The 12,101-nt window shown below is 57.2% G+C and overlaps 1 protein-coding gene across 2 annotated transcripts; it reads left to right on the top strand.

Annotated features, from left to right (window-relative positions):
- Window positions 1–684: 684 nt before the first annotated feature.
- On the top strand, window positions 685–11,686 carry LRRC32 (leucine rich repeat containing 32). Of its 2 annotated transcripts, XM_012645593.1 has the most exons (4): window positions 685–904; window positions 4,984–5,074; window positions 9,383–10,738; window positions 10,781–11,686. In XM_012645593.1, the coding sequence occupies exons 2-4, from the start codon at window positions 4,988–4,990 to the stop codon at window positions 11,285–11,287; spliced, it is 1,950 nt and encodes a 649-aa protein (XP_012501047.1). In that variant the 5' UTR covers window positions 685–904; window positions 4,984–4,987; the 3' UTR covers window positions 11,288–11,686. The 2 variants fall into 2 exon arrangements, with proteins under 2 accessions (XP_012501047.1, XP_012501046.1); XM_012645592.1 differs by lacking the exon at window positions 685–904 and having other exon boundaries at window positions 4,988–5,074; window positions 9,383–11,686.
- The last annotated feature ends 415 nt before the right edge of the window (window positions 11,687–12,101 follow it).

Raw genomic sequence — 12,101 nt, 5'->3', positions numbered from 1 at the left:
CGCGGGGCAGGGCTGCGCAAAATGTGCCGAGGCTGCCCGGGACAGGAGCTGCGGCCGCGCTGACCAGGTAGGAGCCGCCCGCGGCGAGGCTGGCCGGCCCCTGGGGAGCCCACCGTCCCGCGCCCTCGTGAGCCGGGCCGGGCCAGCGCTCCCGTCCCACCGCCCCGCTTTCGTGCCTGGACACGGGGCTCGTCCTCCCTCAGCCCCTGAGACGTTTCCGAGGCTCCTGTCTCCGCTGATCTTTCCCGCGAAGGGGTGAGGCCGGCGTTCCCATTTGACAGCTGGGAAAACAATGACACGAAGACCGGGACTTGCCCAGGGACACACACACAGCGAGTCCAGGGCAGACCAGGATTTGAATGCAGGGTTCCTACCACGCTTCGATCACGGCCCAGCGTGGGGCCGCCTGACCCACCGCACTAGGCAGCCTGCCCAGCTCTCGCGGTGGGGGTGGGGGCACCCACCGCTCTGCAAAGGGCTCTGAAGCCAGCCTTCTTCATGGTTGGTAAGATGTGAGGGACCCCCACCCCCGCCCCGAGCTGCCTGAAATTCCGCCATCACAGCCACATTCCTTTGGGTTAAGGTCTAATTCCCCCGTGGGATGCACATGTCTCCAGAACGGGGCTTGCCCGTAGTGATTCACTGCTCAGCGGGAACGTCCGCAGCAGATCTCCCAGGACCCCGCTCTGCCAGTAAGTCAGATGGAGGCTGAGAGGAGGGAGAGGGAGGACCCCAGAGCCCAGCTGCGAGCCGGTCTGCTCTGCTCCAGTGCCTGTGTGTGAGGGGTCGCTGGCCGGGGCTAGGGAGGGGAATCTTGGCCTGGTGTGGTGGAAACATTTGCTTTGGAGGCAGATGGACTAGATTCTGATCCTGACTCTGCAATCTGCTGCCTGTGTGACTTTGGGTAAGTCACTTCTCTGAGCCTCCTTTTCTTCATGGGCAAAATGGGGACAGTTCTATAGGGGCAGTCAGCTTAGCACGTGCTAGAGAAAACACAGCGCATAGACCTGGATAAATCCCAGCTCCAGGACACTTAGGAGCTGGGTAACTGAGGGTAAGTCACCTCACCTTTCAGAGCCTCAGTTTTCTTATCTGTAAAATCGAAATTAAACAGTAATTGCCTCAATGGGTGGTTGTTAGAATTAAATGAGATGATATGGGTCAAGTGCTTAGAAGAATGTCTAACATCCTTAAGTAGTTGGGATGGGCTTATTTTGATAGGTGTCATTGGCCCCCCACCCCCATCTCTCTCTCTCTCTCTCTCTCTCTCTCTCTCTCTCTCACACACACACACACACACACACACACACACACACACGCTCTTTCAGAGTCCTGAGAGTCTGCTGCCTCCTCTTGCCTAGGCCACTGGTCTGCGGGCCTGGGGCCTCCGGCCTCAGCACACCTCATCTGGGATGCTCAGCCCTGTGGGTCACTGTCCCAGCTGGGAAGGACAATAAGTATCTAGGGCACCTTCACAGCCATTCTCTGCTTGATCATTACAATGGCTGGGGGTGGCCAGTGGCAGATGGGAACCAGGCTGCTTGCCTTACAGGTGGGACACTAAGGCACGGAGAGGTTAAGGGAGCCCCAGGGAGCAGGGTTGGTGAGTGATGGAATTTGGATTTGAGACTGGGCCTAAGTGACCCCAGTCTTCCCTTCTGGGAAAGAATCACCCTTACATCCTACATACTGTGTCTTGGGCACCACCGAGGAGTACCCACAGCTGACAGGCCTCTTCCCTCCTGTCACATGCCAGGGCAGAGTTGCCACGTGCTGTAGGGACGGTCCTTCCTGGATGTGCACATGGCCTTGGGGGTAGGCTGGGATTTGGTAGAAGAGGAGGAAATAAGGGCCCCTTTGGCCTCTCTGCCCTCAGGCTCAGAACCGAACCAGGACCCTTCCTTGTCCTCAACTCGCACACGCTACTCAGTCCACTGCAGTGAGCTTCTGCCCCCGCTTCCCACTTGTTCACTAGATCTTTAGTGAGCAGCCACTCAGCAGGCTGCTGTTCCCATAGAATAAGAAATAGAAGGGCCGGGCGCAGTGGCTCACTCCTGTAATCCTAGCTCTCTGGAAGGCTGAGGCTGGCGGATTGTTTGAACTCAGGAGTTCGAAACCAGCCTGAGCAAGAGCGAGACCCCCTCTCTACTAAAAATAGAAAGAAATTAATCGGACAACTAAAAATATATAGAAAAAATTAGCCGGGCATGGTGGCGCATGCCTGTAGTCCCAGCTACTCAGGAGGCTGAGGCAGGAGGATCGCTTGAGCCCAGGAGTTTGAGGTTGCTGTGAGCTAGGATGACGCCACGGCACTCTAGCCCGGGCAAAAGAGTGAGACTCTGTCTCAAAAAACAAAAAAAAAAAACATGTGAGGAGCAGGAAGAGCATTCCAGGCAGAGGGAACAGCAGGTGCAAAGGCCCAAGGCAGGAATGAACTTACTGTGTTTAAGGAACAGTGAAAAAGCTGGAATTTGGTGAGGGAAGGGAAAATGGTCAATGGAGTTAGAGAGGAGATTGTGTAAAGCTTGGAGTTTATCAAAGATTTTCAAATAGTAAAGATTTGTGACCTGATATATAATTTTAAAATTTCACTCTGGCTGCTATGTGTAGGACAGATTATAAGGGCTCAGGGTGGAAGCAAGGAAGCAAATGACTGAGGTGGCCATTGCTGTGGTCAAGGCCCAGGATTGGGGTGGTGGCTCAGTCTGTGGCAGTGATGGTGGAGGGAGGTGGGTGCATCTGGGGTCTGTTTTTTGGGGAAAGCAGTCAGAACCCGCTGAAGGGGGGAAGGAAATGTGGCAGGGAGGTGAGGGAAAAAGTCAAGGAGAACTGCTCTTGCCAGTGCCACCATGTCACCAAGACTCCTAGCATCAATTCTCTGTGCCACCCCTGGCCTGTCATGTGCTATAAGACTGGTCTCAGAGGAGAGTGAGTCCTCCCTGCTCTAGGGGCATCCCCGTAGGAGGGGGTGGGGTAAACCAACCATGAGTGCTTGGCGCTGTGCTCTGGGAGAAGCTTAGGGGCTCTGGGAGGACTGGAGGATGTAGCCAGACTTGGGGAAGCAAAGAAGGCTTCTTGGATGAGGTGACATCTAAGCTAAGACCTGAAAGATGAGGAGGTATTCAGCAGGAGAGGAGAGGAGAAGACGTGATGGTTTGGAGCAGGGAACCAGAGGACATGTGAGGCCCCCAGAACCCAGGGTGCGAGAGGCGCCAGTGAGACAGGAGGTTGGGGAGCAGAGCTGGACGGGCTCACACTCCCCAGTGCCTTTGAAGGCCCCTAGAAGGGTTTTCACTCAATTCTGAGTAGGCTAGCTTTCAGACGGGTGCTGACGTTCTGTTTTTCAAACAGTAAAACCAAATTTCCTGTGAATGTGCAACCTGTGATCCAGGTGAGAACAGAGCGGTGGTGGGGACAGGCCTGTGGCCCTGAGGGGAACCAGGGAATAGGGGTTAACAGGTACCACTGTGGTCCTTGAAAGGACCTCAGAGCTGCCATCTTCATTTAAAATTCATTGCAGTGGAGGACACAGCCCTCAGAAGCCCTGTAAATGCCTTTTCTCCTAAAGCATCCTTCAGAGTCACCACTCAGCACTCATTTACTGAGCGCTCACTGTGGGAGACCTTACAGTGGAGAGGTTAAGGACACAGACCCAGGGGCCAGACTTGCCTGGTCCTGCCACTTGTTAGCTGTGTGACCTTGGGCATATTATTTAACTTGTCTGAGCCTCAGTTTTCTCTTCTGTAAAATGGGAAAGGTGATAATGGAACCAAGCCAGGGGATTATTGTGAGGATTAAATGAGTTAATACTTATAAATTTTGAGAAGAGTGCCTAGTGCATAATGAGGGCTCTGTAAGTGGCATTTTCATAGAATATATCTCATTTGGTCCTCGACAAAACTTGGTGTGGCTGTCATTAACCTCAGATGAGGAAACTGAGGCTCAGAGAGGTGAAGTGGCTTGTACGAGGTCACACAGTAGTAAGCAGAGGAGACGGGAGGGAACAGTCGGATGTGGGTGGCTCTGAGTCCAGTGCTCTTGGAGGGCTTTATGTGTCCTTCCTTGTTCATAGTCTCTGTCCATATTATGGTCATTTCTATGCATGTTTTTGTGTTCTGTTCTCAAGGCAGAGCCAAATATGAGGAGGCATTTAGTAGATATGAATGAATGAATGAATGTAATTGATGGCTGGATTTGTATATCCCTTGCACTTGGCTCCTGTCCTCGGTGAGGGAGTGAGTGAACCCCCAGACACACTGGGATTCAGCCGTGCCAGGGCCTGTGTGGCCCCCTCACGCCACCCCCCAGGCTGTTCATGGAGTGTGGCTTCAGTGAAAGTACAGGGCCTGGCGGCCTGCTCCTGGGGAAGTCCGCAGCACAGCGCCAGGGCAGGGCAGCCTCCTGTGCGGCTTCCTGTCAGGGCCCGGGCTCAGCCCGTGAACAATGGCAATGGCTCGAGAATCAGAATCAAAAGAAAAAGGGCAAAATAAGAGTGGGGGGAGGGGCAGAGAATGAGGAATTCCATGTGGGGCTGGAGGATAGGATGGGAGGACCTGCTTGTGGCCTGGGTGGGAATGGGGTCAGGGGCCCACCTGTCTCTGTCCCACCCACCCCCAGGCCCTGACAGTGGCCCAGGGCAGCCCTTAGGGTCCCTCTGCCTCCTGCACAACCCCTCCAGGCTGTCTTTCACTGGATTAGGGCTTTTGAAAACCCATATCTGACCAAGTCACCCACTGCTTTAAAACTCTTGCTTCCCCTGGGTGATGGTCCAGCTCCTCGGCCTGGTGTCAGAGGCCCTCTGTGACAGGCTATAGCCCCATTTCCCACCCTGCTCCCTTCCCTGTTCATGGCACCTTTATTCCAGCCCCAGCTGTGGTCTGGGGTTTCCCGATGGCAGGCCCAGACAGGGTGGGGGCAGGGGGCTGCCAGTGGGAAGGAGCCAGTGGTCTCACAGTGTTCCCCTTTCCTCCTCACCCTACGCAGAGCCATGTGCCACCTGATCCTGCTGCTCCTGGCCGTGCTGACCCTAGGCCTGGCTGCCTCCCAACACCGAGACAAGGTGCCCTGTAAGATGGTAAGATGCCCAGGCAGGGTAGGGGCCACCCCCATCTCCCCAGCCTAGGGTGTCCTACATCCCCAGCCCCAGAAGCCAGAGTTAGAAGAGTCAGGAGAAGAAAGGGGATATATTTTGCATTTAGTGAGCACCTACTAGGATGTTTAAATATGTTGTTTACCCAACAATCCTGCCAGGTAAGCTCCATTATTCCCATTTTACAAAGCTAGTAATTGAGGCTTGGAGAGGTTAGGTGACTTGTCCAAGGTCATTCAGCTAGGAACAGTGGGGCCGATACTAGACTCTATTCCTCCAAGCTGTCCCCACAGGGCAGTGGCCCAGCTGGGGGATCCGGAATGTGTATATGTGTGGGGGTTGGGGATGGGCTAGCCGGGAGGGACTACTCTGTTCTGGTCTCTCCTGGGGACAAATTCCCTTCCCTAACTGGGCTTCTTGATCTGGAACTACCTGCTAGGATGCCTCTCACTTATTATTGTGCAGGTCAAATGCTGCCTCCTCTAGGAAGCCTCCCCTGACCCTCCCAGGCTGACCTAGTCCGGTTGCTCCCTCCTCTGGGTTCCTGCAGTCCCCAAGCTTCCCTTTGTCTCAATACCGAGCACACCAAGCACATGGTCGGTGAAAGGGCTCAAGCCAGTCTCACCTGCCAGACCAAGATCTTCTCTAGGGCAAGGGCCATATTTGATTTGCTTTTTGTTCCTTTTTTCTGCCCCAAGACAGGGAAACTATCCCTAAAGTTCCTGTGACGCTGTGAGGTACAGGAGAAAGAGACTACCTAGGTCCATTTATGAGGCTAGGCAGTCACTGAGACCAAAGCCGGAGACTGGCTGGGGAAAGGACAGGTCCTCTAGCAGCCCCACTTGGACCTGGGACTCAGAGCTTGTGACACGGAATGGCAGGCTGCTTCAGGAGGCCAGAAGTGCTGGCAGCCACCTGCTAGTGGCCCTTCCCCAGGGTGCAAATGTTGGCTGTCGCCACCACTCTCAGAGGCCCAAGATTCCCAGAACCAGAATAGTGGGCAGAGAAGGCCTCAGACGTCACCAAATACAGATGCACAGTCTACCTTGGGGAGACTGAGGCTCAGAGGTGAAGGGCCTTGGCCACCGACTGGCACAGGGGAAGCGGGGCGAGCTTTGGATGCTGGGGAAATGAGATGATAGACAAGAAAGCACTTTCTGAACCAGCATGGAGTATAATACACTCAGGAGATACAGAGAAGACGTGTGACCCACCAGGGGCCTACAGATAGGAGGTGACAGAGCCAGGATTTGAGCCCGGCTCTCCATTATGCTGTCCACCACCTGGCGCCTCTCCTACCCTGTTTCCCTCCCACGTGCATGTGGTAAAATGGAGCTGGATGGCAAGTCCTCTTTCCTCCTGCAAAAGAAGCTGGGCAGTGGTATCCTGAAATCCCAGAGACAGTGGATGGAAGCCCTAAACTCAGGGGACAGGCCCAATTCCTCTAAGATTCCTCCCCCTGCAAATCAGGCGGTGCTGGGCCTCTGAGGCGTGGGGACCCTAGAAATGGAGTGCTGAGCACTGCCCTGGCCTCAGACTCCTTCCTGGACCGGATGGGAGAGCTGGCTGTCCCAGTGCGACCCTGCCCACCAGCAGCTGCCCGGCCTCTAGAGCAGGGGTCCTGTACACCTGCGTAGAAAGCAAGTCTTGGGCTCCGGGCTTGGCCAGCTTCGTGTCTTGGCTCAACTCTCAGGCGCTGGGGCCCCAGGGAAGCTTTGCTGATCCACAGGTGTTATGCCTCTGGGTTTGCATGTGGGGTAGCATATGAAGCACCACACTGTGCCCCCCATACCATAAGGCTCCGTAAATGGTGCCTAGTGTTATTTACTGTGCTGAGGGAATCGGCCCGGGGGCTTGGCCAGCTGAGGGCCCAAGGGCCAGAACTCGTCTTGCCCCAATAGGAAAAGGAACTCAAAAACGGTAGTTTTGAGCCCCCAGCTAACTGATTTGGGGCAGCCCACCCCACTAAGCCTCAGTTTCCTTAGGGGGTACAATAGGAATGGGGCCACAATGCCTGGAGGATTAAAGGAGGGGTCTCTGCACCCTGAAGCCTGACACGAGCCTGACCACCCAACAATGGTGGTCATGGTATTCATGTTGTTGTTTCTTCTTTAAGTCAGAAATGCCCAGGGCGCTGGTAGTGCAGGGGAGGCTATGCTTAGTGGCCCCAGCAGGCAGGGAGGCTGGGAGGGAGGAAGGGGCAAGGACTGGCAAGGTAGCCAGGGTGGGTTTCTGGTTTCCATGGGTGCCCAACTGTGGGGTGTCCCTGGGTCTGGACCTTGAGGATGCTGCCTGCCCTGGAGCTTGTAGGGCCAGTCACTGTACTGCCTTCAGTAGGAAGAATCACACAGGTGTCTGCAACTGGGCAGCTGTTCCTTACCCCACCCGCCTCGGGGCTCTCGAGAGGAAGCACAGAGCTGAGCCAGGCCAGGAACATCCAGGCTCATGTTTCTGCTCTGCCAGCTCAGCCACTGTGACCTTGTGCAAGTCACTGCCATCTCCAGGCCTCAGTCTCCCCATCTGGGAAGTGGGTGGGCTGCACTCTGTTTGCTCTAACAGTCTTTGGCTCTAATCCGAATATGTGGATCATCTCTTCTTTCCTCTGGAGAGGGGATTGATTCAATGCCTCAGGCCTTTGCTAAACCGATGATACCTGTGAATCTCGTTCATTAGAAAAAATGACTGAGCACCTCCTGTAGGTCAGGTCCAGAGCATCCATGTCCCCAAAACAGTCTCTGTTTGCTCTGAGCTCACCGTCCAGCAGGTCCCCACACAGTCACGATTCAGGGTGGCAAAGCCATGAGAGAAGGAGCACAGCCAGGGAGCCCAGTGGATCCGGTCAGGGTGGCACAACCAGCACAGAGACGAGGCCCAGCGGGGTGTGTGGGAGGCCGTGATGGGCCGAGGTCAGGTGTGGTCACTGCATGCGGGCTGGATTGGGATGGGCTGGGAGGTGAGGGGACAGGTTGGCAGGGGCCACAGCCTTGAACACCCCTGCTGAGGCTCCTGGACTTTGCCGGGGAGGGGTTTAAGCAGAGGTGCAACACAGAGCGGAGCTTTTGAGCAGTTGCCAGGCATTTGGAGAAAGGATGGGGCGGAAGGGGTCGGTGGAGACACAGAGGCTGGGGGCAGGAGGGGCCTGAGCTGGGTGGTTGAGGAAGTCAGACCCTTTGTGGGGAAAGGCTGAGGTTCCTGGGGCGTTGGAAGAAATGAAAGGAGACCTGCATTTGCACAAAAAGAATTCTGGCCCCAGAAGGCACATTCTGTGGAAAGACAAGAGTGGGGCCTTTGGTTGTTAAAAGACCTGGGTTCAAATCCCAGCCCTGCTTCTCTCCAGCTGGGTAATCCCGGAGCCTCCCTTCCCTCTCTGAGCCTGGGTTTCTGTCAGTAGGGTGACCACACCAGACAGGTGGGCTGCTATGAAAGACCAATGAGACCACAGACCTGACAGTGTTAGACACAGTGTAAAATGTCATGTGGGTGCTAGGGAAGGATGAGTTACTTTCTGGATAAGAAACCAGAGTGGTAATGTGACTTGATGGAGGTCACACAGCACGAGCAGTCCTGTCACCAAAGACCGTGGGTTGGGCCCTGGCCATCTTTTCCCCTGTGCTCCAGGGGCCCGGCTGGACTGGCCATGGGAAGGAAGCCACCGCCTACAGGGCGCAGGCAGCAGCAGCGGAAAGGAGGCCACATCTGGGAGCGTCGCGAGGAAGGCAGGCTCCGGCGCCCCGGCTGTGCCCGTGGAATGCGAGCTTGAACGAGATCTGGGGCGAAAGGCCAACATGAAAAGTGATGACAGGAGCAGAAATTATAGTTTTCCCTCTTGGAAACATTCTCCCAAAGTGGATTCCCATCTAACACTGGAAATGTAACTATCTGTGCCCATAGCGGGGACCCAAGATGTGGAACCAGGAGCCCGGGGGCAGAGCTTGGGTGATATATGGCTCAGTTTCCTGTGAAATGGGACAATAATCAGCACAGGGTTCCTCTCTGTTAGTGCATTTGTGGTAGATCTGTCTATCCTCTCTCATCTGTCTACCCATCGAACCTTCAGTGAGTCCCTTCCTTGTGCCCAGCACCTTGCTGGGTGCCAGAGATGGGGCAGGTAGCGGGATGGCCACGCAGACAGGGGTGATGGCTGTGGTGGAGGAAGCCGAGCATTCTGAGAGTCCAGAGGAGGAGGCTGCCCATGCCTGGTGGGGGGCTAGTAATCCTCCCCAGAGAAAGGTGTCTGTTTCCATCCCCTTCTGCACCCATTCACGCCGGCTGCTGTCCTCCCCGCTCCTGCAGGTGGACAAGGAGGTCTCCTGCCAGGGCCTGGGCCTGCTCCAGGTCCCCTCGGTACTCCCGCTGGACACTGAGGCCCTTGATCTATCTGGAAACCAGCTGCAGAGTGTCCTGTCCTCACCTCTGGGCTTCTACACAGCACTTCGTCACCTGGACCTGAGCACCAACGAGATCAGCTTCCTCCAACCGGGCGTCTTCCAGGCCCTGCCCCACCTAGAGCACCTCAGCCTGGCCCACAACCGCCTGGCGGTGGGCACTGCGCTGAGTGCCAGCGGTCTGGGTCCCCTGCCACACGTGACCTCCCTGGACCTGTCCGGGAACAGCCTGTACAGCGGCCTGGTGGAGCGGCTGCTGGGGGAGGCACCCAGCTTGCGCAGCCTGTCGCTGGCAGAGAACAGCCTGACGCGCCTCAGCCGCCACACGTTCCGCGGCATGCCCGCCCTGGAGCGGCTCGACCTGCACAGCAACGTGCTGATGGACATCGAGGACGGTGCTTTCGAGGCCCTGCCCCGCCTGGCCCACCTCAATCTCTCCAGGAATTCCCTCACTTGCATCTCCGACTTCAGCCTGCAGCAGCTGCGGGTGCTCGACCTGAGCTGCAACAGCATCGAGGCCTTTCAGACGGCCCCCGAGCCCCAGGCCGAATACCAGCTCGCCTGGCTGGACCTGCGGGAGAACAAACTGCTCCATTTCCCTGACCTGGCCGAGCTCCCGAGACTCATCTACCTGAACGTGTCCAACAACCTCATCCGTCTCCCTGCGGGGCCGCCCCAGGGCAGCGAGGGCATCCACGCGCCTTCCGAGGGCTGGTCAGCCTTGCGGCTCTCAAACCCCAGCTGGAACGCCAGCGCCCATCCCTTCTCCCAGCTCTTGAATCTGGATTTGAGCTATAATGAGATCGAGCTCGTCCCTGACGGCTTTCTTGAGCGCCTGACCTCCCTGCGCTTCTTGAACCTCAGCCGAAACTGCTTGCGGGCCTTCGAGGCCCGGCGCTTGGGCACCCTGCCCTGCCTGGTGCTCCTGGACTTAAGCCACAATGCGCTGGAGGCACTAGAACTGAGCGCCAGAGCCCTGGGGTCCCTGCGGACACTGCTCCTCCAGGACAACGCCCTGCGGGACCTGCCCCCCTACACCTTTGCTAGCCTGAGCAGCCTACAGAGGCTCAACCTGCAGGGGAACCGGGTCAGCCCCTGTGGGGGGCCGGGGGAGCCTGGTCCCTCAGGATGTGTGGCCTTCTCTGGCATCTCCTCCCTCCGCATCCTGAACCTGGTGGACAATGAGATGGAGGTTCTCAGGGCAGGGGCCTTCCTCCACACGCCACTCACTGAGCTGGACCTCTCTGCCAACCCTGGGCTGGATGTGGCCACAGGGGCCTTGGCAGGCCTGGAGACCTCCTTGGAGGTCCTGGCTCTGCAGGGCAATGGGCTGGTGGTCCTGCAGGTGGACCTGCCCTGCTTCAGCTGCCTCAAGAGGCTCAATCTGGCCCAGAACCGCCTCAGCCACCTGCCTGCCTGGACACAGGCCGTGTCACTGGAGGTGCTGGACCTGCGGAACAACAGCTTCAGCCTCCTGCCAGGCAGCGCCATGGGCGGCCTGGAGACCAGCCTCCGGCGCCTCTACCTTCAGGGGAATCCGCTGAGCTGCTGTGGCAATGGCTGGCTGGCGGCCCAGCTGCACCAGGGCCGTGTGGACGTGGACGCCACCCAGGACCTGGCCTGTCACCTCGGTTCCCAGGAGAAGGTGTCCTTGAGCCATGTGCGTCCTGAGGACTGTGAGAAAGGGGGGCTCAAGAACGTCAACCTCGTCATCATCCTCACCTTCACACTGGTCTCTGCCGTCCTGCTCACCATGCTGGCCACCTGTTGCTGCGTCCGCCGGCAGAAGTTCAACCAACAGTACAAAGCCTGAAGAGGCTGGGGGACACTTTCAGGTCAGTGAGGGAGCCAGAGGCACAGAGGAGGGTGAGGACTGACCCAAGGTCACACAATGAGCCAGGGTCCAAGAACCCTGCTGTCTAAATCCCAGCCTGGGGCTCCTTTCTCTGCATTCTGCTGCATAGGCAGGTGACCCACTTCCCAGGCCGCCCTTGGGTCCAGCTGTGGAAGTCGGAAGTTGGGCAGTGTCAGGGGCAGCAGAGAACAATGTTGACCCATCGGATCAACACACCTTCACTGGGCATCTGTTTTGTGCCATGCCCTGCTCTGGACACTGGGGACGCTGGTAAATGAGACACATTCCTGACCTCAAGAACCTCCCAGTCTGGTAGGAGAGGTTGTCGTGGAGCCGTGCCATGACCACACAGTGCGGCTGGGCCTCAGGGCGTGGAAGCCCAGGGCTCCAGAGCTCTGCAGCCCCCGCGGGTCGGCGTGGAGAGTCCTGCCCGGCCACGCCAGGGCAAGGGAGGGCCAAGCCCAGGAGGATTGTCTGAGACGTTTCCAAGCAGACTACTTGTCACATCTGATAATGACTTTCAGCCCCTCTGAAAACGAGGAGCTTGTGACCGGAAGAGAGAACTGGAGCCATATGAGCATGTCTTGGATCCAGTGGCTGTTCGGCGAGCTGTGGCAGCTCCAGCAGGGGCTGGTTAAGAGGTTGTCACCCTGGGCTCCAGCCCAGCACGGGGCCATTCCGTTTCCTGCTCTGACAGGCTCTTTCCCCACCTGACATTCTCATGTTGTGCACCCTGACCCCGATTCTGCCCTAACCCCCCCTCCAGCCCCCT

The sequence above is a fragment of the Propithecus coquereli genome, unplaced genomic scaffold (assembly GCF_000956105.1).
Source record: "Propithecus coquereli isolate 6110/MARCELLA unplaced genomic scaffold, Pcoq_1.0 Scaffold235, whole genome shotgun sequence".
NCBI lineage: Eukaryota > Metazoa > Chordata > Mammalia > Primates > Indriidae > Propithecus > Propithecus coquereli.
The sequence above is the reverse complement of the archived record's forward strand: the minus strand, read 5'-3'. Positions and strand labels throughout refer to the sequence as shown.